The sequence below is a fragment of the Sylvia atricapilla genome, chromosome 20, assembly GCF_009819655.1.
Source record: "Sylvia atricapilla isolate bSylAtr1 chromosome 20, bSylAtr1.pri, whole genome shotgun sequence".
In the NCBI taxonomy this organism is placed as follows: domain Eukaryota; kingdom Metazoa; phylum Chordata; class Aves; order Passeriformes; family Sylviidae; genus Sylvia; species Sylvia atricapilla.
The window spans coordinates 4,141,060-4,168,629 of record NC_089159.1 but is presented as its reverse complement, the minus strand read 5'-3'; the positions used below and the strand labels follow the sequence as shown (position 1 = coordinate 4,168,629).

Here is a 27,570-nt window from a genome sequence, read left to right as displayed (position 1 = left end):
CCTAAGTGGCTTGAAAGCTTAATTCCTACTTTCTAAAGTGACTTCAAACCTTAAATCACATGGATAAATCCAAAAATTGCACCCTTAGTCAGATGTGCTCTCCTTACTCTTCAGTGGCTAATATAAACACACAAAGACCCTATCTGACACTCCATCTAAAAATTAATCCTAATTGCTTTCTGGGCAGCTGCACAAACAGCCAGTTTTACCCAGTTTCAGTTACCTCTTATGCTTTATTTCCCCTTCTTCTGTGCTGGTGTCCACAATAGGACCCTTTATAACACGTTTCTCTCCATGTGCTAGTGTCAGCTAATACCATATGCCAGCTAAGGCTATCCTAGTTCTTCTCTCTGGGTCACCCTTTCTGTCTTTCCCTTGGAAGTTGTGGGTCTGAAATGTGGAAAACAACAAAGCCGCAGGAAGAATTAACTATGAGCTGTCCCAGCTCATTGTGAATTTGGTCCTGAATCACACATGAATCTTCACAAACAGAAAGCACACATCCAGAACCAAATTCAGAAGTAGTTGCAGCTACTGCTTTTTCATTGTCTTAGTCCCACAAACCCGAAAAGAAAAGTTTTTCTGAAGTTTAAAATACTGTGTGAACATCGGCGTGCCACTGCCACACTGAACCACTGTAAACTATCCCTACACAAGGAGTGAAACAACAAATGAGTCTCCACTGTGATGGAGAAGACTGTACCCCCTCAGTGAGAGCAGAGCATTTCTGGTTCACATTTATTAGCAGTACTGGTAATAAACATTTACATTGTGGTAGCGCCTAGAGGCCCTATTTGAAAGCCTGTCTAGAAGTGCTATTGTACCTGGGCACTAAACAGCTCCGAAGCAGCACATCTGTCTGCCAGATGTTTTATTTTCTTAGAAGCTGCCATTGCAAAAAGCCTCTTGCCTCCCCTAACAAGCCTTAATAAGAATCTTCAAGAGCTTGGCTTCATGATCCTTCCAAGGAGAATCTGCAGTTAAAACCTCCAGGAAACAAGGAAGGAGAGCACTGTTCGAGCTATTGAGGGACCCCAGAGCAGTGCAGAATGGTCTGACAACCACGTTAACAGAGGGCTCTGGAAGAGGGCACTGACCTCTGCCTATTTCATCCCTCCAGGGCATTGGGGCCAATGCAGAGCAGCACTGCATGGATGTGACCAGCAACGGGGTGCAGCAGTGGATTTGGTGGTCTCTATTCCATCTTTCATTGACTTTTGGACCCTGAAAGGTGGCACAGGAGTCATGGATTTTATCTTCTCATGGTTCAAAGATTGGTATCTACGGGTGGAAAAATGGCCTGAGAGAGGCTTTCCACTTTCTCCCACTTCTGCCCTCAAGAGTCATCATTTCCTCCTCTGGTCAGTGCTCAGGGGTCACACAGCTCAGGGGCTGGAAATCCTGTCCCCTGCTCAAAGCAGCAGCTGGGATGTGCCAGGAGGATTTTCCCCTCACCAAAGCTGCCCTGAGCCACACCAGCACATACATAGTGAAGATTCCCTTTGCTCTTTTGCTGTGACACCTTGCTCTAGAAGATCTTGCTCAACAAGCAGGCCGGGCAGAGCAGGGACAGAGCAGGGACAGAGCAGGGACAGAGCGGGGGAACAGTGAGGGGACAAAGCACACAGAGTTCTCACACAGAATCACCAGGCTGGAAGAGACCTTTAACATTATCAAGGCCAACTCATGCCCTAACACCTCAACTTAACTATGGCACTGAATGCCAAACCAATCTTTTTTTAAACACATCCAGGGATGTGATGTGACTCGACCACCTCCCTGGGCAGACGATTCCAGTATTTTATCACTCTTTCTGTAAAAAACTTTTTCCTGCCATCCAATATAGATTTCCCTTGGTGCAGCTTCAGACGGCGTGGACTCTCATTCTGTCAAGCCAGGACATTGCGGGGACAGAGCACGGACACAGTGAGGCAACACAGCAGATAGAGTCTGGGGACAAGTCTGGGCACAGGAAGGGGACACAGCAGGGACGCCGAGGGGACGGACTGAGGACACAGCGGACGGACACGAGGTTGGAGAGGGGACCCTGAGAGGGCGGAGAGGAGACACGAAGGGGACAGACCAGTAAAGAGAGCGCGTAAAGAGCGGTAACAGAGCGGGGACACGAAGTGGACACAGCCGTGACGGAGCGGGGACACACAGGTAACACGACAGTTACACACCAAGCCCCGGCCCCGGGACACGAAGAGGCCGGAGCGGGGACACAGAGACACCATGGCAGTGACACACAACGACCCTGCCCGGGGACACGAAGAGGCCGGAGCGGGGACACAGAGATAACACCGCAGTGACACACCAATCCCCTGCCCGGGGACACGAAGAGGCCGGAGCGGGGACACAGAGACACCACGGCAGTGACACACCATGCCCCTGCCCGGGGACACGAAGAGGCCGGAGCGGGAACAGCCCACAGCCCCTCACGCCTCGCCCCGCCCCTCACGTCACGTGACGGCGGCACAGCCAATGGCAGCGCGCTCCCGCGCTCCGCGCGTTGCCGGGCAGCGGCCGCGGGGCGGCGCCGTGCCCGCCCGCCATGCTGAGGGCCAAGGTGCTGCTGGTGGGGCCCCGGGAGGTGAGCGCGGGCCGGGACCCCCGGGCAGCACCGCCGGCCTCGGGCTCACCGCCGGCCTCGGGCTCACCGCCGGGCCTCGGGCTCACCGCGGGGCCTCGGGCTCACCGCTGGCCTCGGGCTCACCGCCGGGCCTCGGGCTCACCGCCGGCCTCGGGCGGCACCGCCGGGGCTCGGGCTCACCGCGGGGCCTCGGGCTCACCGCCGGGCCTCGGGCTCACCGCCGGGCCTCGGGCTCACCGCCGGGCCTCGGGCTCACCGCGGGGCCTCGGGCTCACCGCGGGGCCTCGGGCTCACCGCGGGGCCTCGGGCTCACCGCCGGGGCTCGGGCTCACCGCCGGGGCTCGGGCTCACCGCCGGGGCTCGGGCTCACCGCCGGGGCTCGGGCTCACCGCGGCGGCAGCGAGGGACGGGAGGAGGAAGCGGGGCCGGGCTCTGTACGCATCAGGGTTCTGCGGGAGGGAGGGCGCGGGGCGCTTGGGTGAGCACCGACGTTGTGGCATTGGCACATTAAATTCCTGCGCGTGTCTTTCACTCCCGCGTTCTGCTAGTCTGGAAAGTCGGTGTTGGCAAACTTCGTGTCCGAGAGCACGGAAGGGATCTGCAGCTACAGCCCGACGCAGGGGGTGAGGTGAGCGAGAGCCCCCAGAGCCCCGCGCTGTGCTTGTGCCATCACATCCCATCGTGTGTCCATCCTTTCCGCAGGATCCTGGAGTATGAGAAGCCAAACCTCAATGGCAACAACAAGGGCGCTGGGTGTCGACTCGAGCTGTGGGATTGCAGTGGTGATCAAAAGTAAGGCAGCATTGTTACATCCTCCAGGTTACTGAACTCCTGATAGCTCAGTTTACGAGATATTCATACTTAAGGCTCAAGTCAATGATCTGTGTGACATGAGGAGTATTCCTGACTCTTTACCACAATACATTTTTATAGTTTCTGTTGTAAAGCATCCAACACTAGGTACTCTCTGCCATGATCTCAGCTGTTTTGGATAAGGACTGACTAAAACACTAAAGTCCACAACTCCTGGAATGAAGTTACAGATACAGGAAACAGAGGCCCACTGTGTGATTGCCTTCATCTCTGTTAAATTATGTGACTGGACTTCAAACAATGTATGCAAATGATTGAGGCCTTAATTTCTAAAAGATGGAATTGAGAATGATCCATTCTTAGGGCAATGTTTAATTATGTTTATATGAGCATTTGACCAAATTCTACATTGTCATCAAATCAGAAAATCATGGGATCAATTACCATAAAATAGGTAAGTCAGAATACCTGGAATATGATATATAACTGGCAAGGTTACTGATGTTATAGTTTAAAAAGTACTTGTTCTTGAGAAGGGGAAAAAACTTGGGGAAGTTTGAGTGCATGTTTCTGCTGTACAGCTGTCAGTCTTTCAATTTTCTGTGCTTTTCAAGGTTTGAAACATGCTGGCCAGCTCTGATGAAGGACTCCCATGGTGTAATAATAATTTTCAACCCTGAGCTGCCCAGCCACCTGAAAGAAATCGAGATGTGGTACTCGTGCTTCGTGCAGCAGCAGCCACTGCTGGACAGTCAGTGTCTCCTGGTGGCACATCACAAGCCAGGCAGTGCAGGGGACACAGAAAACCTGTCCTTGGGTAAGGAGGTGGAAAACTCCATTTGTAGCTCAGAGGTTTTCATTGATCTTTGTGTCTTTAAAGTTGTTAATACCTTATCGCTTGCATTTTTCATTTAAATCTGTTGATTAAAGAACACTAAAGTGCTTTGCAAAAACAGAAATTATGGATTTCAAAGGTCACCTAGAAAGTGAGTGATATTCCTGTTTCACAAAAATGGAATATGAATGGGAAGGGGAAGTTTGAGTGCCTTCTCCAAGTGTGTATGCAGCTGAGCCAGAAATTAGAACTCCTGCCATATTTTCTCATCAGTAGTAGTTCAGTTCTTACATTGGATTTTTTTTTTTTTTTTTTTTTTTTTTGTAACAGACATTTTTGAAGGCATTTAAGTCTGCATTTTGCCACTCAAAAGAACAGGAGCCCTTTGAAATAAACGGGTAATGAGCTGCATCTTAAAATTAGCAACAGGTACCTCAGATACTGCAAAATTATTTATGGCAGTGAAAACACGCACTGCCTTCTGGGCAACCTGTTCCAGTGTTCAAAAAAGCACATGTTGGTTATAAGCATTAATATATTAATATATATTTAATACAACAATATTGTTCCATAATTTTGAAGTAATCAAAGAGCATCATATCACTTCAACAGTCAAATTGCAGTTCCGTGCCCAGTTTGTTTAATTCTGCTTAACTGAATGTGAGACCAAAACCAGACTTTACCCTTCAGTAATAAAAAACTTTGAAGAATTTAATCTGGCAATAAGCTGTATTTGTTTGCAACACTGACAAACTGCTGCATTTCTCCTTGCCCTGCTCTGTGTTATCTGGGGTGTCAAACATTGGGTACCACTGAATTCTAGCTGCCTTCAGCATGAGCTGTCTTCTGACCTTGACTGTGACTATTTCTTTTATAAGAGAAATATCCCTAATTATTCTTATTTCCTTTCAAAGCTTATCCACTGAACAAGCTAAAATTGATACATTCCAACTTGGAGGAAGATCCCGAAGATGTTCGGATGGAATTTATCAAGTACTTCAGAAGCATTATCACCATAATAAATGAGAGCAGAGAGAGGGAAGAAATGTCAATTATCTCATAATATTAAGAAAAAATACTGAACAAGGAAGAAAAAATACGATTTTCCCTTTGTAAGCTATACTAGCCTGTAAACAGACCCTGCCACAGAGAATTTGCCAGGCTACAAATACTTCAGTCTGTGAATAATTGCTGACATCAAGTGAACTGTGGTGCCAAGGAGATGGCTGCATATCCAGGAATTTGAGTAACTTTGTAGCTGCACTCTGGCATCAGAGGCACAGGAAGGTGTTACTAGGTTAGCGTGGCCCAAAATACAAAGTTATGGGTCATGTCTTCAGAATTCCTTTGTGCAGGGGTGCTTGGAAAAGAAATCCTGACAGAGCATAAGACAGTGGAGTTCTGCTGAAGCATCTGGGCAAAGTGCTCATGTTAGCTGGAGAACTCTTGTCTTTGGAAGTCAGTACAAACTGATTGGAATAGAGATCTGAGAAGAAGTCATGGTCTAAAATCCACTTTATATTCTAAGTTGTCTTTCCTTTGAAGAGAGCACATTGCACAGCCATTGCCTTGGCAGGACAGAGCAGGTTGCAGTCTTTCTTGGGACTAAGTTTCTTGTCTATTCCAACAAAATAAACATGTTGTGAGGACAATGTTTAGGTCTCTCTGGGAGGAAGGAATTGAAATCTTGGTTTAGTGCAATATTTTGACTTATGTCAGGAGCTCCAATAAGTTCTGCATTCTTCAGAGGAGGAAAAGCTGTTTCGAAACTTTACTGTTCCCTGTTGCATTGAAATAAGTGGTTTCATAGATAATTTACTTTCTGATTTGTTTGGTTTGCACTCGTTCCTGTTCTTTTTGTGTTTTGCTGCAGAAGACTTTTTTTTTTTGTAACATGCATTACTAAGGCAATAAAAACATTTAAAAAATGCATCCTCTTTGTTCTCAAAGGGGAAGTTAATTATGGGTTTGTGGAACTCTTGTTTCATTTTTAGTAAGGAAAATAGTGATAAAGTTGTAATACATTTCAGCCCACAAGAAGAGATGTAGCCAAAGAAATGACACCACATTGACACTGCCTTTTAGTAAACATCCTTTAGAGAAAGTATGTTATAAGCCAGGGAGTGCTTCATGTATTTTAGTACAAGGCAACAGGAGTAAGAAACTCATGGGGTTTTCAGTGATCCAGTTTAATTATTCTACTATCTTTCCTCTTTTCACTGTTCTTCTCTGAGTAGTGAGTAGCCTGTCCTTGTGCAAGTGGCATGTGAGGTGAAAGATTAAAAAAATCTCTGTACAGTTCCCATTCTGCCATTAAAGCTAAAAGCTGCAGTTGGTTCTGGGAGGTGAAGAGGGTGGTACTGAAGGAAAACATCAGTGAGAGGAAGGACACTGGGAAAGAAACAAGTAAAGTAAGCAGAAAAAGATGAAAAGAATAGGTTGGAAGTGAATAGTGGGAAGTTGGCATTTCAACATCTATGTATTATTTACATGATTTTTGAGCAATCAGGCTTTCTGTGCTTGCAATCAGTGTCATAGGGTGGTCTGTTGGAGGCAGTTATTAAAAATACACAGTCTAACTAGAGAACAGTTTTTTACATGCTGCCTTAGATTACTTTTTCCTTGTTGCCAGCTGTGTGGTGCTGGAGCCAATTTTTAAAATATACTGCCTTAATAAACTCAGTTTTTCCCAACAGCAACATTGTGATATTCACTGGTAAAACACTGGTGTGAAACCTGCCAAATATTTTATTTGGAAGGTAAAACTGTTTGGGTGATTCCAGGATTCAAAAGTCAATGAACTCTCCTGTTCACCACCTTGCTTCATATAAAATGTTAATCATGATCTTACTTTAAACTCAAAAAAGAGGTTGTAAATTACAGGTATCTGTAGACTGCAACATATTGTTTATCAGAGAAGAAAAATAGTGTTAGAACCAAAGACAGATGCCTAGACTTGACTTCATATCATCCAAAAAGGTCATAATACACAATAAATATGGAACATCATTCATAAAATCTGGCCAAGAAATGAGTTTCTGTCACTGCTGAAGAACAGTAAAGACATAGATTCATGCAAAATTAATCCTTAATACTGGAGAAGATAACAGAGAAAGTATTTATTCAGAAGTATCTTTCATTAATGATTTATGAAGGAGGACACCCAGCTAGGAGAGGGGTGTGGGAAAGCCCAGGAATGCACACTGAGTCTCTCTCTCTGCCCTCCTGAGTTCTCAGAGCCTGCAGAGCCCCAGGAGATGCCACATCCTGGTGTTCCCCAGACTGTGGGGGGCAGTTGTGTCTCTGTGCCTGAAGCCAGGTGGTTCACAAGGGGCTGTTCCCTGCTCTGTCCTGTTTCTGCTGGGGAGGCCGAGGAAGTGCCAGGCAAGTGTAAAGGAAACTGGGAGCATGTGGCAATCAGCCACCAGTCAGCTGGCAAGCTGTGGGTTTGCCTGGGAGTAGGAACAATCTAGGAGCAGAGGAGAACAGCAGCTTTGCAGCAAGAGCACTCTTTTTTCATTCTTCCACGCTGAGGACCTCACCATCATGCTGAAAGCTTGTAAATGCTTTTTGGAATGGCCATTCCAAGAAGAAAAAGGCACACAACCAGTGAAGCCTGTCAACTCCTCCAAAATATCACCTTCTCCAGGTGTCCTCAGTCTCTTAGAGTGGACAGACAGGTCATGTCCCCTTCTCACCCTGTCAGCAGCCATGAACTCTAAACCCTGGCTTTGTATCAGCTGTGCACAAATTGGGAGTCTCCAAGTTCCCTATCCCTTTCCATGGATCCCTGTCCATACTGGAATTCAGTGGGTATTTTTTCCAGTAGTTTTTCTGTCATGGTTTTGGGAACTGAGGCTGGAATCAGGAGCATAGAACATTTTAAATATTAATTCAAATAAATTCATCCTCCACAGTGCAGAATCCGAAGTCTCCAGGATATGCCAACTGTGCACTGAGAAAACAATCTGTCACTTCAACAGAAGTTATTCAGGTGCAACATTATTTTGTCACTTGGCACTGAGTAATGATAATCCTGACAGCTTACTTCATTTTATTTATGATGTACAGAAATGGTTTTCAAAATTTTATTGCTGTGTAGCTACAAAATCCTCTATAGCTGTACTTGAGTTCTACTCAAGTTGACAGTCACCTCCCACAAAAGCAGTTAGGACATCATTGCTCTGGACAGCTGACCTGTCTGGACAAAGGGTCAGCATGGAAATTTGATCGGGAGCAGTCAGAATCAGAGCCCTATTCTGCAGGGCTAAAATGCAGAATATCAAGACTTCAGGGTTATATCCATAAAGTTAAAGACTGTGGCTATTTTGCAGGCTGGTCACTGAAGATATTTAAGCTCTTCAGTTATAAGAGTTTGCTTAGGTTACCACTTATAAGCTGTTTCTGCACACATAGAACATTGTGAAGCCAGTAATTCCTGGTGAGTGTAAAGACAGTTACAGGCAGTGCTACCCAGATGTGTGACTTGTTTACAACTAAACTTTGGGAGTAGCAGCAAAGCTGAATAAAATACATTTGGACCTTACCAAAAAAATGCAGCTTTCTTTTCAAGTCTTATATTTTGAAGGCCAGGCCTTTGGTCTCAGTTGCTCTCAGTGGTATTGTTCTAATGGACACAATAGACATAAGAAATCCCACGTTGCTATTTCTATTTATTGTGTTGCCAAGTGACTAAAGGGAGTCACGTAGGCCCCCACACTGAAGAGTGGCCATCCATGCTGGGGTTTTACATGCTCAGTTTAAAATATGTAGGGTGCTGACATGCAGATGCTTTAGGAAGCAACTTCTAGAAGGTATCCAGGACCTCTTAAAATCACATCTTAAACAACTCAAGTTTTCAACAGCAGTACCTTGCTGTGGAGGTCACTTGTATTTTCTCCTGTCACTTTTCCAGAATTCTCTACTGTTGGAATACTCGGTGCAACAAAGATGTGCCAAAATACCAATTTATTTGGTTGAGAAGTTGCCTTCCCCAGGAGGCTGCAAACACTGCAGCAGTAATTTCCACAGCTTTGGTCAGACACCATGGCACCAAGCAGTACCAGACACCATGTGCTGCTACCCAAGCAGTCCAGGGGTTAATTCCCATATACAAAGCAAGCCTTTTGTCACTTCAGGTGTGCAGTTTTGTATTGATCCATACAGGTAATTTACTTAGGACAAGTTTCCCCTTGGGTGACTGAGCTTTGCATAACTAGACACCTTGGAAAGGCACCTGCTTAGAATTTGCTGAGAATTCATCCTGTGAAAATTCTTCACAAACTACAGTGGGAACCTCTCACCTCGTGCTGGAATCACCAGTATGATGGAACTGGCTTGTTCAGGTGGAGTTCAGGTTGGGCCACCATGCTCATAAAGGTACACTGAATCAGGAAAAGACCACTGAATGGCTAAAGAAGAAAGAAACAATAATGTAAGAATATTGGGTTTTTGCACTCTAGCAACATAGCAAGGGGATATCCTTGATGTCTGCAAAGAAATCATAAAGAAAGAAAAACAACTGCTATTACTTGGACATAATGTAACAGGAGCAATCAGAAGAGCAGAAATGCTGTTGGAAAAGGGTTGGACCATTGTAACTAAGGTACACAAACCTAACTATAAAGCACTCATTTACCATCTGCTCATTTTGCTTATTCTCCCCTTGCCCTTAAATTATATGTGGAAATAATTTGACCTTGAACACAAGTTTTGTTGGTTCTTTTTTCTGAAAGACACAAAAACCCCAGAGGAAATCTAATACATTCTGTTTGTGTTTAATCTAAACTAAAAGGCAGCTTTGACACAATATTAAATGTGAACAAACTAATCAACCAATAACTCTAGTCTGGAAGTTGAAGAAGGTTTCTAACAGAGTGGGAAAAACCTGGTTCCATAACAGTATTTAATTAGCAGTTTGTGATAAATTGTCACTGGACTTGATCCTTCTAGTCTGTCTCTTATGAAAAGAAGACACCTATTTTTTTTTATTCATGCAGGTATTTTTCTGCAGAGGTGGCAGTGAACCAGAACATCAGCTCCAAACTTCCTTGAACTTTGAGAAGCTTGTATTCTGATTTGTATTCCCCAGCTGGAGATCAGCTGAAGACATAGGTTGTATTTACACATATGCAGAGAAAATCAATCAGTTTTATCAGCTCATACCAGAAGAAAGGTAACACAAATTTTCTCACGTGAGTCTCACTGTACAGAGTACTGCCTGAAGATTGGCACTGGGTTTTGCTTGCATAACTCTCAGACAGAAAGAAAAAGATGCCACATGTTTTGCTGAGTTCTATTGTCTCTCCCTCCATTTGTAAGGAAATTAAAGCCTATTTCTCTCCTAGTTCCATGAAATCTATCTGAATCCTAGTAACAAGTCTCTGAGAAATTGCTCAGAGGGAATAACAGACAAGGGTACACCCTCCACTGCTATGTTACTGCTCCATGAGTTCCAGACAAAAGCATTTCTTGTGGTTTGGCAGCAAGCATCTACTCCTAAAACCCTGGGATTGCATTGTTCTTTACATGTCAAAAGTTGATTTAGTGCCCACAGGCACAGATTGCAGGGTCCTTCCCTTTAAGAGGTATCTTCAGGTTTTCTAGACTGCTGAGGTCACCTCTCACAGCAGTGACACCATTTGGGAGAGTCACAGCTGAGTGGACTGTAAAGAACAGGCCCTCAGGTCTGCCCTGCAATGAATTCCAGGATTTTTATCCTGACCTAGGTTAAATGGTAATACTCCAGAAATTGAGCAAATGACTGCCAGGCCCATAATAACAACTCTGAATCATTAAATAAAGATACATCTTCAGGATAAATTATTGTTAAGGCTCCAAAACAGTTCTGCTGTGTTTGGAATTCTAATAATGGTAGGCAAGCTTGACTGGAACCTCTAATGATACAAAGATCTTGCAGTTTTGCTTATCTGTAGCTAAGTTAATGAGCCTGGGACCCAAACACAGCTATTATGAGGCCCTTCTGCTCAGAATGGTGTATCTTTACTTTTAAAGCAGATCATTAAAAGTAATATCTAATGAAAACTCCATCTGTTTTCCATTGAGCGTACACTTGGCTTTTTTCTTTTTTATTCTCTAAGGCTCCATGAAGCTTTGCAGCACACAGGGCTGACACTGTCACAAGCTAACAGGACAAGCCAGCCCTTGATGCAATTCCTTTGTCCAGGGAAGTTAAACATTGGGTATATCTGGATCTATTAATATAAAGGTAACCTTTTGGATCTTTAATTTCTTTCACAGCCAGGAACTGGCGAGAGATGCACAAATATGAAGTGGTGTAATAAATTTTAAGTCACAGAGATCTGCACAGTACCAAATCTACAGACCATAAATGTTATTTTACAAAGCATTAGCAATAAAAGCTGAGACTTGCCACTCTGTTCTCTCTCTTCTGCCCAGCTAAATGGGAATTTCTGAGCCCTGTTAAGACACAGGGTCTGTGACACAAAGTTGAGCAACTGTGATCCCTATAGACTCTCTTACAGTTTTCTATCACATGAACCTACAGAAGCAAAACACATGCACATGCAGTTTCCATTACTAAATAATTCACTTGCCAGTCCCAGAAAAACCTGGTAGTATCAGATACACAAATACTTTATGCTAAGTGCTGTTAAAGCCTGGTTTCCAACAGACTTGAGTCTTAAGGATTTACCCAAGTGTAGATTTTCTGTCCTCTTATAAGGGTTTTTCTCCCTTATTCCCTATACAGACATGGCTACCTGCAGTAATGGATTTTTAGGCATTCCACAGAACAAGAAAAACATGCCTATACTGACCATGGAAATTAAAAGGTTTTTTCCATCAAAAGCAGGAAATTCTGGAACAAATACCAAATAAAGTAGGAAACTGGGAGAATAGGAGAGACAACAAGGAGGAAAGAGCATATTTTTGAGTAACACCAAGCTGTTTATGAAAAAGATTGGAAACTTGGCTCACTACAGAAGCAGAAGACTGGACTCAGCAATCCAAAAGATAATTTTAATTCTATATTTCCTGCACCAGAACTGGTGATAGAATAGATATTTTTTCCTTTAGAATTAGTATTCTTTTTTTCACTTGCCTATGCAAACATATAAGTTTAAAATGCATGTCACCTCTTTCCCATGCTCCAGCAAGGACAATAAAAAGAGTATGTGACCTCTTATGTGGCCTATAAGAAGCATAAATTAATGATGTCTTAATATGCATTCAATGTGGCAAGAAGTACCATATTTTATACAGCTTTATATATAAAGCATATCTTCTATGGTTGGTCACAATAAACCAGAAGAGAATAAAGCAGGTAATGTGGAAATACCAAGTAATAAAGATTGATTCTTACCTTCTGCTTTTGTAAGAAAATAAGACTCATGTTTATGTTTGTTTATATGAATTGGGCCCCAAATAATGTTGGAACTGGTTCATGATTCCCACTCAGATTTTTAGAATTTACAATATTTAATTCCTGCAAGTTCTGTAAAAATAGACAGCCAAGACAGATTATTCATTTCTCATTGAAGAAACAGGCTAAAATGAACTCAATCCCCATTAAACAGCAGAGAATCCATGCCTAAACACAATCCAAGATATAAATCCATAGGAAAAAATATTTTCCTGTTTGCAGAACTACTTGTATTGAATGAGATCACAGAGATATAACATCAGCATGACAGAATCTAATCACCACTCAACAAACATTTTGGAAACAAGTCAGCAACCACATCTGCTTCATCAGAACCAGAGCCTCATGTGACAGGAAGCTTATTAGAGACCCTGTCTCTCATTATTTTGTTTTTGCTTGTAACTTCTCAGCGTGAATATTCAATATTGCAAAATCAAGCAGCTTCCTTTACAGACCATCCAGAAAGGAGAAAGAAATTGTGTCAGACATTCCAGATCCTGAAGAAATTGATGCCTGTGGAGCTATGGATTTCTACCAGCAAAACATCTGGCACGAAACAACATTAAACATGAATAACTTGCTTCTCTTTCCCCTTACCATTGGTGTGAGGCAATAACTCCTCTGAAGTATTCTTGATGTATCAAGCCTGAAAACAAGACAAAAGAGAAGAAATCCAGCCTTTAAACATAGCAAGACATAGCAAGACATCTTAAAGGAATATAACTCAAAATACCTTATTTTCTTAGTAGCAGAAAATGTTACATTGTGAGACATTTTTCTTGGTTACTATACATGAAACAGTTGCTTTACAATACTCTGAGTGAAATTTAGGAATTCCCATTTGGTGCTCTTTCATAGTTTTGGCCATAGCTCCAGAGGAGTCAGAACCTCTGAGCAGGTAAATTTGGTAAAATTTACAGGAAAAACACCACTCATTGGGAAATCTGTCCAAGAGTGAAGCCAAATGTGCGAAGTCTCAGCCAGGGTAACAGTAGCACTGTGTACTCATCCTTCCTTAGATAAAATAGTTCCTAAAGTGAAAGGATTCATCTCAAACACTTCTAAATTGGGTGGTTCACATGCACCAGCCTTTGACACACCTCTGCAGTCACAGTGGGTGATGGGAGCCTGCCCCTCCTCGCTGTGCCCAGCCGTGGGATGCACGAGCTTGGGAAGGTCGAGGCTGCGGAATGTTGTGTGACTGATGGGCACCTCCATCTGGGGAGTGGCATCAGTCCTGTGACAAAAACCATCTCCTGGTTTCCCTTCACATTCCTCAGCTCTGCAGGGGTGTTTCTTGCACGTGAGGCTGGGCTGGCAGTGGCTTTTGGAAGTGCTGGGCAGAGGGGCAGCACTCACCTTCCCTGGCAGGAAGTATGTTGGATATATCCCCATATATCCCCTGCTCCCCGTGGTGGGCAGGCACATTTTATACAGACAAAAGCTCTCAAACAGGGTCCCACTCTGCAGACAGTATCTTCCCAAAGCCTCTGGATAACCTTTCTTTCTTCTTTCTTCATCACCTTGTGTACAGATGAAAAACCTTTTAGGGAAATCTTAAGTCGGTGTTGCCATTTCAACCCCACAGATGTCAAAGTGATTTTTATACTCTTTCTGCTCAGCTAATTGCCAAGCCCCAGCAAAGGGACTTTAATAGGTTGCACCAGGCAATAAACCATCATCTATTGGCTCTAGCAACAAGAAGGAAGAGAGGGAATGCAAAGCTGGAACAAAGCACAGACCCAGAGCAGGTCCAAATACTTGCAGAAACTGATTTATCCAAATATTTGATACCAGATGTATTCAGACAACTTTAACAGACCTCCACAGAATATTAAATGCTTCTCTGTTTTCAGTACCCAACCCTCTCCATTTGGGCACTTCTGCCACAGGGCACAAACAAAACTCTGCTTAATACTAATCAAAGAAGTGAGTTTTGCTCTGCAAGTTCAATATAAAAAGAGTAAAAGCAGACACATGCTAAGCTGTTCCTGGGAACACTGAACACAATAGAGGAGCTGTCTTGGATTACAGCATTTCTAAATTACATCCAAAGTCTTGTTTTAGAGAGCATATAGCAGTGATATATTACCACAAATATTGTGCTAAACTGGAGCACTCTGTATCTCTGATTAATAAATATCCAGGTCATAATCTACCAAATTCATATTTCCTTGCTTACCTAGAGTTTCCACAGATTGTTGCACAGCTGCAACAGAAGAGTTGTGTTCTTTTTCCTGGACATCTCTTTGGGTATCACTGTTTTAGAGATAACATTAATTTTTGCCTATGCCCATTTTTAGCCCCACAGACTCCTTGTTCTATTAGTTCCTTCTCTCTAGCCCATAAAAGCCTGTAGCCATTTGTACTAAAATTTACTACTAATTGCACACATCTGTGCAAAACATTTTTCCACATTATTTTAATTCTTGAAATCCAGGACTACCTACATTTGTCAAACAATACAGGCTGTTGAGAGTGTGCAGTGACAGCTGAGGTCACTTCTCCCTTATTTTCTCAGCTGCCAGTGCACTCTCCTAGTCTCTTTCTGCTGATTCAACTCTGCAAAGGGGAAGGATAACAGGATAAGTATCTGGCCCAGTTTTCTCTCTCTGCAGTAGCTCCTCTCCATCATGGATTTAATTCACCTACCTTTCTTAACCAGCCCCATCTATTGCCACCTCCACTTCCTCCTTCCCTATATCTCTTGCTCCCTCAGTAACTCCAACTCAGAATACAGCTCTTCTTTAAAAGATGTGACCTTCTCGGTTGTGTCCTGTCCTCCTGAAAGGCTGCCAGCTCTGCCAGCCTTCCCTTATAAGTTTCTTCTATGACTGTACCCTCTTTCTATGAACTCCTCGTGCATCTCACCAGGTGCAGCTGGACCATGGGATGTGCAGAGCTGCCACCGAGTTCTCGTGTGTTTACTCAGCTCAGGCACTGGATGGTGCTCTTGGCACTTTGATGCTGCGAAAGCTCTTTCCGAGCTCTTCCACTTCTCCCGAGAGCTGTAAAAATTCCCCGGGGTCAGATACAGTTGCACGTCTAAGCCTCTAAATCCCAAGAAGAACATGTTTTGACTACACAGAATGTAGCTGAGGCTGCAGTGGAAGAAGTTTAGCAAGGTAAGGACAAACGCCAAAAGAAATGTCAGTGCCTGTGACACACAAATCCACCGAGCAGTGGTTTTCACATTCAGCCTCAAATATTTTATTTGCTAATTGGTTCCTTATCAATGTTCCCCATAGCAACAAGGGAGATGTAAGTGGCATAAAGTGGGCTGAGTGACATTATGTCTGCATGTAAATGTGACTGGGATTGTGCATGGAGGGGATGATCTGAGGGAGGTTAACAACATAATGTGAAACCTCCTGTGGTCTCAGAGGAGAAAGGAGCTTCTTAATGCTGCCTGAGTGAGGCAGGGAAGATATCTCAGCAGCAAACCTTTTTGAGAGAATCAGACAGATTCTATAGAAAATTAGTTTATTTCATCTTTTTGCCTACTAAGAAATAATGATTTTTCACCAGATGTTTGTCTTTGGTTATTTTTCATAAGAAGGTCAGAAGATTTTTTTGTATTTTTAAAGGTGTCGTGAATAAGCAAAGGAAATACACTTTATGGGGGGAAAAAAGCTACAGAGAGATAGGAGATAAATGTTCAGGGTTTTTTTATTTCTTCTGCTGATTTTTGTGCATCCCCAGGCAAATCAGGCTGTCTCTCTGAGTTAGCTCAGCCTTGTAAATTGAAGATAATTCCTTCTCTTCCAGTCTTCTAAAAGGCTCTTTCTTCAATGAAAGGTGCCATAGCAGTACAAAATATTTTGTGTGTCTGCATCTAAGGAACATATGTCTGGAAAAGGCACTTTAGTAAAATAAAGAAGCAAATAGATTGCTGTAGCATTTAGGAGAAATCAGGGGAAAAGGGAGTAAAAGGACTCATAAGGATGGGGTGGCATCGATGAGAAACATCTGGACTAGCTGCATGTACCCACTGACCTAAGATGTGGGATTTAAACTTGTATTGGGAAGTATTTGGATTGGAGTACCTCTGGCTATACAGATAGCAGCACAGCCCCAGAAAAGGCTCAGGAATCACTGAAAAATCCCACCTGGAGGAAGTCCTCGAATCCAGCAATCCTACCTGGATTAAACAGTTCAGAGGGTGGGTTTGGTCATCTGAAGGACTTGCACAGATCTGGTGATCCCCTGAAAGCCTATGGCAACTCTTCAGCTGCTTGGTCCACTGCTCACACAAAGACTGCTCCACCTTCTTGGGTATCCTCCTTCTAAATGTCTCCAAAAACAGCTCTGAAAGGGACAAACTGAGGGTTAACAACACTTGAATTAATAAAACACTCCAAAATGAGCACTGCTGTTGAAGCCTTAACATAGAAATCTTTTGGCTACACCATTTAATACGACACACATGGGACAATGTATTTTACAGTACTCGAAACACTCCCTCCTTCTCTTGGCAAGTGGGCATTGCAAGCCATTAGAATTTATGGGATAACTGAGCTGCTTGTGCCTCAGAGGAAGAAAAGAGGATAAATGGCCCAGTCCTGCAGATCTGACATGACTCATCTCATCGAGGTTAACGAACCAGCCATTCATTCCAAGATCAGGAAGCTGAATGCAGGAGATGCTACTGCTCACACGGGCTGCTGCTTGGAGAAATGCTACCACAGGCAACACTTCTGTGTAAAACATCCTCAAGAAGCAGAAACCCTGTTGTTATTTTAGGTTTCTAAAAGAAAAGTATAATCTCATGAACAGAGTGGAAAACAAGGGAGCTGTGTCTGGGGTCCCACTGCCCTCGTTGTCCCCACGTGCAGGACCACGTTGGGTTTGCTCAGCGAGGTCTGATAAACGTGTGGTGACTGACACGGGCCTTGCTGGTGCCTCTCTCCTCTGTTGTGACATCCTGCTGCAGTAACAGAGCCGCCAGGAGGGAGCTTTTGTCCAAGTCTGCCTTCAGCAGCGATTCAAGTAGAGCTGCTGGTATTGCAGTAGTGGCAGTGTGTGCAGGTAACTTTGTAATGCAGGTTTAGTGAGTCTGAATGGGGTATGATATATTTTTAGACCTTCCCAGGAAGGAGTGTGTAAGCACAAAGCAGAGCTGTGGCAATTCTGATGTACTGCTGAGCAAGGTTACCCAAAGACAGTGTTCTTAATGTGCCCTTGTTACCCACACAGACTGAATTTCTGATTTCTTGGTTATTTTGCAGTAAGAAATATTGTTTAGTTCCATGGCATATCACAACACTGAATGAGCTTGTCCCTTGGGAACACCAAGAGCTCTCAGATCTTAATATAGACATCTTTCAAATGAGATCATTAATGTGTATGTATCTGGATTTAGGGCCAATGCAAGCACTTCGATTTTTTGCCTGCCAAATTTTCATTTTTGGCTCCATTTTCTTCCCATATATTCTAAGAACTGCACCACATGGAATCCTTTAAACAATAGATGGGATAACATAATTTTTCAATTGCTCTTGAAAAGGTTTTTAACCACATAAACTATTCCAGGGTTCGCTAAGAAGTTACCATTGCAAATAATGTAATTGTTCCAGACTAAATTCCTTGCATTCCAGAAAAACTTTTGAAGCAAAGAGCATGACTGATTTGGGATTTTTAACCAGCCTCTTTATGGTAATACTTAGATGAATGTAAATTTTCTCCAAAAGTTTTGCTTTAAAAAGAAAGGACCAAAGCCCAGAAATACTCTAGCTGCTCCTAGAACCAATACTTAATGCTAATGACCCATCAATCTCAACAGAAGGATAATAAACATTTAAAAAATTAGGAAATTGAACACTTCATTTTAAACAATAAAAAAAAAAAGTGAGAAAAACAGTAGATAAAATCTGGCGAACCTAGAAATATATAAAGTGCAAGCAATAAATTCTAGTTTTCCTCTTCTCTTTTGTGAGGAGGACAAGGCTGTTACTTCCCTTTGGGAAGCAGCCAAGGCTCACTGTCCTGTCCCTCCTTAAAGATGCGTGTGATTTCTGCTTCCCTGGGCTTCACCTGGATTTTAAAACACACTTTTTTCTTTTTTTTTTTTTTTTTTTTTTTTTTTTCCTGGTAACATGTTTACTGCTATCATCTGAAACATTCTTGTTGCATTCCTCCAAAGGTGATGTCATTGCATGTTTTGGCCAATGGAGACTGTTACCCAACTCTCCACTGTGTAGCACCTCCAGGTAGAGTAGGTGGGGGAGATGAAATCTCCAACTTGCTGAGGCAGAGAGCCCCAGTTCTGAAATTCTCTTCCCCTGTGGGTGCACCGGAGTTTAGCCTTGACAACCCATAAAGCCGCTTCCCAAATCCACCTCCTTACTGAGCTCTCTTGGATTAATTGAATTAAGCAGTGGGTGGTTTAGGAGATGAACTACACTGGGAGCAGGGCCTGGAATTCACTGCAAACCCCCACCACACAGGGCACAATGGAATCTGACTTCTTTGTGGCCAGTAAAGCAGCAGACATGGGGAACAGCCCTCCAGAGGGCCTTTTGGATCTCCATCCTACAGGCCAGCTTCTCAGTTCCCACCATCAGCCTGTTTCCACTGGATTCACACCAGAGGCTGGCTTGGCCTTGCAAATCCAGAAATTTAGTTTATCTTTTTAAAGACTCTGGGTTTTGTAGAATTGGTTTGGCTGTCGTTTAGAACAATAGTATCTTGTATCACTCAAAACAAAAGGAATTAGCTCTGTATTTATTAGCCAAACTTCCTGTGAAGACAAAGCTTTTGGATCATACTCTTCCTCAGTCTGATCACAGCCCTGCCCCTTTAATCATCCACAATGAGGGACGTGCTGGAGTTGCAGGGACTCCCCCAAAGCTGTGCACTTTGTGGCAAGTACAACTGGGTCTTGTCCTGCCATGGATCTGGGACACAGCCAGGGTAACTCAACCAGCCTCAGGATCTGGGACTACTGTCACAGATAAGGACAGTGATAATTACATTCTTCAAAGCCTCAGCTGAGGTTAAAGTGCCCCAAGTAAAGGGAAAAAAAAAAAAAAAAAAAAAAAAAAAAAAAAAAAAAAAAAGACAGAAAGAGAAAAATGTTTCTACACGATCAAAAAAATTAGCAGGGAAAGTTTCATTGAAGCTTGAGCACCCATAAGCAAAAGGCAGTGAACTATAAGACTTCTTAGAAAAACAGATTTAATAAGCTCTTTCTCCTTATTTATTTATTTATTTATTGTCACTTTGACTTATTTATTATTGTCAAAGAAAATAAAAATACTTCTCTCCTAGATAACTGCATTGTGCTCTTTGCAACCAAACAATCCCAGGTCCCCTCAGTTTCCTCCTGGCCTCCAGAAGCCACTGTGTTTTCACACTCACTGCTTGCCCCTGGATGTTACTGCTCAAACAAAACCTGCAAGCTTCTCCTTTTCAATGAGCCAGCAGGATTAAATTTCAGGCAGAGTGCAAGGTGACAGCTACTCCTCCACCTGTACTGACACAACACACACTCTTTCAGGAAGATGCATCTCCCATTCACATGTGTCTGCTGCTTGTGGTGCTGATGCTGAAAATGCCCATGACAGGCTTTTAGGCCAAATAAATTTGATAAAAAATCATGGGATTTTAGGAGCATTATTTCTGGAGAAGCTTATCCCAGAAATAGTCTCTGCTCACCTGCGTCACTGATTCCTTAGCAGTGCATTTGTCTAACATTCGCACCACTGGGACTGGAATTCAGGATTTCTGGTCTCTGCTGCTTCTGTGCTGCAAGACATTTTCCTCTAACTGAAAAATGCTGCTAAACCTCCTTTACTTCTTTTAAGATTTAGCTGAGTCATGTTGGGAAATCCTTTGAGATCAAGGCTATAAGAACTACAAGTGAGTAGAATTAAATGGGACATTTTGGGAGGCACAGAGGAAGTTACTCAATTGTTCCAGGTTAGAAGACATTCTGTAAGATACTACATAAACCTTCACCTCTGTCAAGTCCAATTACTCTCCAGAAAAGAAAGATTAAGTAAGAACCACACCTATAAAGCTAGTACAGCTCTAAATTGAAGAACAAGAAAGAAAAATAAAAGTACAAGCCCCTTGAGAGTTTTTATATTTTTCAAACTACATAAAAACGCATTGAGCATGTAAACTCAGGAGTTTAGATAAAGACTTGGAAATGTTGCAATTTCAATAGTCAATATCCCATCATCCCATCTATGGAAGTGATGAAAGTGAAATTATATTCATCCCTTAATAAGCACTTGTAGGTACAACAGATATCAAGCTTGTTATTATCTTACTTGCTTTTTGCAGCAGGAGTGATGCTGCACTGAGTTTGATCCTTGACCAACCAAAATGTGTCAGAGTTTTGCCTCAACATGAACAAGATGAAATTAGCTGCTAATATGGGTGCTCTGAGGTACCCATGTGAGCACACACCAGGGTGGGGTTTCAAGAGTTCAGTTCCTACACTCAGGACTAGATTTTGAGGGAGATTCATGCACTGAATGCTTGGAGCATACAGCTACGTATTTAAAAAAGCCTAAGCAGGAGCTAGGAAATTTGTAAATGTACCTCAAGTGATAGATACTTCACCCTTTGATCACTTGTCACTAAGGCAGCAATTCTGTGAGTAGCTGACACTTCTGGGTTCTCCAAATTTCCATGAAGAAAGCCCTAGATGTCTCAGTTTGGGAACACTGGAAAGTTAAGTCTTTAGTTTAAGCCTGCTTTATACAATGGCAAAGACTGAGAAGATTGACCTCAACTGATCAAAAAGGGCAAAATGGAATAATTTTCAAAGACTCCCTATTTCAGGATTTCTTTTGGTTTAAATGAGGAAAAATTTAATGGGACATGCAGAATCCCGTGCCTTGCCATACCATGTATTTTGGCAGCAAGGCTCGAAAGACTGTGGCAACAAGTGAGATTCAGTTTAAAAGTGACTCATTTTAGCGTATGGAAGCCATAAGAAAAGTGAATTGCAACAGATCCTGCCCTTGAAAGGACCTGGTGTTGTAATTTCTACTCCAACTCTGCCTTCTGTGATTTTACATGCGCTCGAATGATGTAGATCTACTATTTTATTGCTACAACCCAGAGTTCAGGTATGTTAGGTGGAAGGATTAAAACCCAGCAAAGGACTAAGCCTCCATGGACACAGCCCAACCCCAGCTGCTGGGGAAGGGAGCCCTCGGCAGGACCAGCTCCTTCCACTGCTCCTTCCCAGGCCACAGCTGCGTTTTTGGTGTGACAACAAGTGTGACAACCAAAAACAGGCCAGGGACCAATACACCAATTTCCATGCCTAGTGTGTAATTCATTAATAAAACTTTCTGATTATTTGCAAACCTTCTGACATTTGAGGGTCTTTTTGTCCACGAGGATTCACGAATCTTGGGTGATTCCATCCCCTTCAGGGTGAGTCACCACATCAGGGAACTGACTGGATGTGGCACCCAGTGCCATGGTCGGGGTGACAACGTGGGCATCAGTCTCAGCTTGGACTTGATGACCTGGGATGTCTTTTCCAACCTCAAGGATTATGCGATTAAAGGGCAGAATTTGTTGGTGTTGCTCAAAGCGACTTCCTTAATAATAAACATTAATTATACCTTGGGGCCGTAGGCCCGGGGATTTCTCCCTTGCCCTGAGCTGAGGGGCCAGCCCGAGCAGGGACCTGGGAGAAACCACCGCCACCCTCACCTTGTCCCCAGTCCCTGTTCCAAGGTCCTGTCCCCGGCCCTCAGTCCCTGTCTCTAGTCTCATTATTTGGTCTCATTATTTGGTCCCTTTTCCCCATTCCGGCCACTGCTCTTTGGTCCCTGTGCCCTGTCTCTGGTTTTCGGTGTTCATCCCAGTGCTGCCCCTGGTTCCGGGCGCTGTTCCCTGTCTCTGCCCCCAGTCCCTGTCCCCGGTCCCAGTCCCGGTTCCCTGTCCCCGGTCCCGGTATCGGTTCCCCGGTCCCGGTCTGGGGTCCCGGTGCCGTCCCCGCCGGCCCGCGGCCGGTGCCGTGTCTCACCGTGGGCGCCTGCGCGGCGCTCCTCCTCCTGCCGCTTCTCCTCCTCCCGCCCGTGCTCCCTCCCGCCGCCGGCCGCTGTCAGGATGAGGCGGAGGAGGCGGCGGCCCGGCCCGGCCGCTCCCGTCTCTGTGCCCGTGGCGTAGCGGTCCCCGCCCGGAGGAGGCCGCGGCGGTGCCGCCCGCCGAGCCATGGCCCAGCCGGGCCCCAGCGCCCACACCGAAGGTACCGCGGGGGCGGCGGCGAGGCCTGCGCAGCCCCGGGCTCGCCTGGGAGCCGCGCCGGCCGCGGGGCGAGGGCGGCGGCCTGGGCGCCGTGGGCCGGGCAGGGTCCGGGGCCGCGCGGAGCGGGGACCTGCCGGCACGGGGCGGGCAGCGGCCCGGGGAGCTCGGCTGGGAAGGCCTCGGGAGGGGGCGGCAGGCAGCGCCCGTGGATTTTTAGGCTGTAAATGTAGAGCAAGGGCGGCTCCCGGCGCGCACGGAGCGGGGATAACGCTGAGAGGAGGACGCGCTGCTGCTGGGGAAGGGGAGCCCAGGCTGGATGGGACGAGGCCTCCCCGCTTTGGCAGCGGAGGAGGAGGAGGAGGAGGAGGAGGAGGAGGAGAAGAAGAAGGGTGGCGGTGTCTCCAGGTGTAGACATTGATCCCCAGGGTACAGACGCCGTCATCGATTTGGCCGCGGCGGAGGATGTTTGCCTGTGTTGGAAAAGGCACCTCGGAAGATCCAGGTCGGGATGTGCAGTGTGAACAGTGCGTTTCTTTGCTGGCAAAGACAAAGAAAATAAGAGATCTTCTCTCAAGGTGGTATGGACCTGTGCAGAAGGAAGCTAAGCTTTCCCTGAAGTTTCCTGCCTTGGAAAGGTTATTCCTTTCTGGTTTAAGAGGAATTGGGAACGTTTTTTTACCTTGGAAGAGGTTACAGAACAGTTTGCATATAAAAAAGGTGTAGGTAATGCTTAGCTTGGAAGGTGAGGTTGAAGGGACAGTGTTTACTGCATGGGAAGGGGTGAGAAAGCCAAGAATTTAAGTTGAGGCCGGTCATAATGTAGATGTAGAAGAACTGGAGGGATGTGCAGAATCCTGCAGGATTGGTGCTTACCCAACCATTGGACAAGGCCAGGGCTCTCCTCTTTTACAGAGCGTTTGAGTTTCCTTGGGAAAGCACTCTGTTAGAAAAGGGCAATGATGTATTCTTAATTATGCATGTCTAGGGAATTGCGTGGGCCTTTTTTTGTTTTTTTTCTTTTTGTGGAGTTACACGAGAGAAAGTGCTTATCCTCAGGGATTTCAGCCTGCCTTTTGAGGGTTTTAATGATGAAAGTGCTTAGATTGTGGGGTTTTCCCTCCATTAAGGTCAGTCATTGCTGGCTTGTCCTTCGAGAGCACCGAGGGGAAGGTGAGTTTCCCTGCTGTCATGCTTGTAAGGTCAGCGTAGGTAGAGATTGTTCTTCTGTACTTTGTGGTGAATAACCATTGTTTATTGTTCTTCTGAGGGTTGCAGAACAACTTCCAACAAATTTTCCTCTTGGCTCTTGCAGACTGTCTCGCTGCAGGTGTGCAGGGGAACTGTGCAGTGTACAAACGTTGGCTGCCTCTTGGCCAGGAAAGGTAGTTGTAGGTTGGTAGTGTATTGGAAGATCCACGTTGGATGTATTTGTGTTGTTATGTAAAAGGCAGGCAAAAAGGTGCAAGTAAATTTAGTGGTTTGAAAGGTTGGTGAAGTCTGTCTTACAGGAGGTGTGGATTGCTGTCTTTTTCCTGCTCCCTGGCTGTGGGGAGATGTGGATACTGTGCAGAAGGGGACTGGCTGGAAAGCCGGATGGATTCTGAAAGTGGTTGCTGTGTCCTACACTAAAGAATTGGAGCCTTAAAATGGCTCCTCTCCCCATCCTCCTTTGGCAGCCATAGGACCAGTTTGGGGTTTTTATCCACTTTGATTACTGTACTATTGTTCTCATCTGTGTTGGTTTTGTTTGTAAGTAACTTACTAAAAGTGTGCCTTGAAACGGTTCTATTTTAATGTGGAGAAAATTCAAGAAATTAATTATTTAATATTTTTGTTGTCTGCACTGAATTTATTGCTTTAAGGAGTAGCGTAACCCCCAATTTAAGATTACATGTGACAAAATAGAACTGGATTAGTATGTTCCCCCAAGGAAAAATAATGGCTTTTTATAATTACTTGTATTGATTATAAATAACTTATGCATTCTTTACTCATGCAAGACACATCAGCTATGATTTGTTTTGTGGAAAGCAAGTATAAAAGAACTACTTCTTCTGCTGTGGTGGAAATAACACACAGAACAACATGAGAGGAATTAATGTAGAATTATCTTCTATTCTAAAGCCTTCACTGAAATGAAAATGGGCCCAAGAAGAGGGGAAGGAGTAGTGCAGAGGAGTAGGAAAAGAATGGGCGTTGTGTCCTACCCTGGTTTGTACTTTGGATTAGTGGAGACATTAATAATCCTCTAATCCCATGTGTGGGGTAACAGAGTTTCTGAACGATAAGAATTGCAGGGAGCTCGAGGGCAGCCCTTGGCTGCTGCCAGAGCTTTGTGCTCTCTGCTGGGAACCGTGCTCATGATCTTGACCTGTGCTGCAAGCAGGTGTGTGCTGCCTGATGATGCTGGTCAAGGGGCTTTTGGGTTTTTTTTGGAGATTTTAATTTATGCATGTTGTCTAGATTACATTACCACAGCTGTAATGTCTTATTTTTCAAAATATTTTCACTTTGAATATAATATTCAAAATTCAAACCTCTCAGGTTCCCTGAGTTTAGTTTGCATCTGGGTGCTTGCCATCTCTGAATGTAAGGTTGCCAAACAAAATGTGTTGGCATAGCTTTTCCCTATCAGAATGTTCAGGATTTAGTGTAATTCTCCTTCTCATTTCTGGAAGACATTTCAATGAAGGAATTGCAATAGCATAAAACACTATTTCTTCAACACCAAATTAGAATGATAGGCCAATTATTAAACTCTTCTTGCTGCTCTAAACTGAAACCATTAGTACAGTCAGAATGATAATTAACATATACATTGATATTGTTCAGTGATAAACTGCTAATGGCACAGTCTATCAGATATTTTAACAAGAATTTGCTAGCAGAAAGAATTGATCCAGTATTGGAGTATCTTAGGCCAGCAAAAGTGTCTGTCTGTCAGTGGTGGGAGGCTGTGCCAGCTCTCAGTGGAGGGAACTGCTCAGCTGTAGATGGAGCGTTGGAGGATGTTGCCGTATTGATTTTGGTGCCAGCAGCAGTGTCATGATCCACATTGTGTCCCTGTGTCAATAATCCAGGCTCCCAACAAGAGCTGGGACTTGCTGTCGCTGTCACACACCCCAGGGGCCAAGCGATGCTGCTGGAGAAGTCAGGGATGTCACACAGAAAATTAACTAACAAAACCTCAGGTGCTTTTATATTTCTTGTTATTTTCCTTGGAAGTATATCACTTTTAAACAGAATTGAAGTATCTGAAAATGCAATTGCTCATTTCCAAGCTAGGTGTGGTTCGTAGGGGACTGAGTGCTGATGTTCAGCTCTGCATTGTTGATGCAGCTGTCAAATGTCAAATCTCTTGAGGAGCAACTTCAAAATTGTTGGTGCTTTCCAAGAGGCAAAAAATTTCTTCCATCACTTTCATTTTGCTTGGTCCATGCTTTATTATTATTATTCAATAATTACTAATATTAAATCTATTACTATATTTTAGTATATTATTACTAATATTACATATATACAAAAATACATTTTAATTAAAATACAAACATTCACATTATTTTTATAGGCTATATGTTTTTGTGTCTTTTCAGTGGACAAATCCAAGAATTTGGTTTCAAAAACAAAACAGGCACCTTGAATGTTCATGTTTCCATTTCTTAGAGTTGGTAAGGAAGTTTGATCCACTCAGCAGGTCGGTTTGCTCTGAAATGGGAATATCCGCATTCAAGGTGTCTGTTTTCATGTTGAAGTCAAATTGCAAATCTCCCAGATTTGCAAAACACCCTGACCATGCTCTTTATCATTACCTGTTGATCTGCCAGAAGGCACAATGAATATGCTTTAACCTGTGGACTGACTCACTCTTGCATTCTGAACACTGGAAGAAGTAAATTCTTTGCCAATTTGTATTGCTTCTTGGCCACTCCACCATTGTCATGGAGAAGATGGACTTAGTAATGTGTTTTCTTCCCTTCCTGGCCTGGTGCCTCAGGATGCTTAACTGCTTTCCCATAGCCCTTGGTGGGTGTATTGGATTCCCACTGTGAAACTAGTTTGTGTTCACTCCCTTGAAAGTGATTGAAGAAGGAATTTTGTTTTAAAACTTTCAAGAAGCTAAACCAAACAATTTCTGTCAGTGTGGGAGTGGACCAAATCCCATAGGCTTCATTACGGGTGATGGTTGACTGACAGACTTGCTGGGCTTTCACTCCAGGCATTTTATTAAAAACTACTTCTCACATGTGAAGTTTTCTGTCTTAAATTTAGGTATCTTAACTACACTCTTTTCTCCTTAAAAATACCAAATATGTAGTTTTAAAAAAGATGAAAAAGGCTGAGGTTGACATTATGGCTTTACTCTGACTGAAGTCTTTCAAGGTGAGAACTGGTTACAGCACTTACTAACCAGGCTGTTATGAAGCCATTGTGTGTGTGAATTTCAGAGGAACATCTTTCACACCAAAGATCTGGTACTTCTCAGTGGTTCAGTCTTTACTTGCAGAGTTGGTTTTAGTGTCTGATTTAATAGTGGCTGAATTAATGGTACTTACCCTCCACAAGTAATTCTATAAATAGGGTAAGCATTGTGTCATTTTAGTCATACTATAGTCAGTTAAGCATGATGATGAATTATCTCTGGAAAAATTTAATTCATTTGATACTTTTGTGTAAATTGGTATAGGAAGAATAACCAGTGTACCCTTT

General features: G+C 43.8%; 2 protein-coding genes and 1 long non-coding RNA gene across 3 annotated transcripts in view; 2 read left to right on the top strand and 1 right to left on the bottom strand.

Moving 5' to 3' along the window:
- The first annotated feature begins 2,523 nt into the window (after positions 1-2,523).
- On the top strand, positions 2,524-6,173 carry IFT22 (intraflagellar transport 22). Its single transcript, XM_066333193.1, has 5 exons — positions 2,524-2,593; positions 3,142-3,221; positions 3,296-3,385; positions 4,021-4,223; positions 5,156-6,173. Exons 1-5 carry the CDS (start codon positions 2,555-2,557, stop codon positions 5,302-5,304), a joined length of 561 nt encoding a protein of 186 aa, XP_066189290.1. The 5' UTR covers positions 2,524-2,554; the 3' UTR covers positions 5,305-6,173.
- A 6,428-nt stretch (positions 6,174-12,601) lies between these two features.
- On the bottom strand, positions 12,602-22,689 carry LOC136370012 (uncharacterized). The gene is made up of 4 exons (XR_010745110.1): positions 22,643-22,689; positions 16,787-16,953; positions 13,243-13,291; positions 12,602-12,717 (listed from the first exon to the last, which is right to left on the bottom strand). It is a non-coding gene; the product is annotated as an uncharacterized lncRNA (long non-coding RNA).
- A 4-nt stretch (positions 22,690-22,693) lies between these two features.
- The window catches only part of RABEP1 (rabaptin, RAB GTPase binding effector protein 1), a 47,235-nt gene continuing 42,358 nt past the window's right edge, over positions 22,694-27,570 (top strand). Inside the window, exon 1 of the mRNA XM_066333191.1 lies at positions 22,694-22,864. Coding sequence (XP_066189288.1) covers positions 22,831-22,864 — 34 coding nt within the window. The 5' untranslated portion in view covers positions 22,694-22,830. The remainder of the gene's footprint in view (positions 22,865-27,570) is intronic.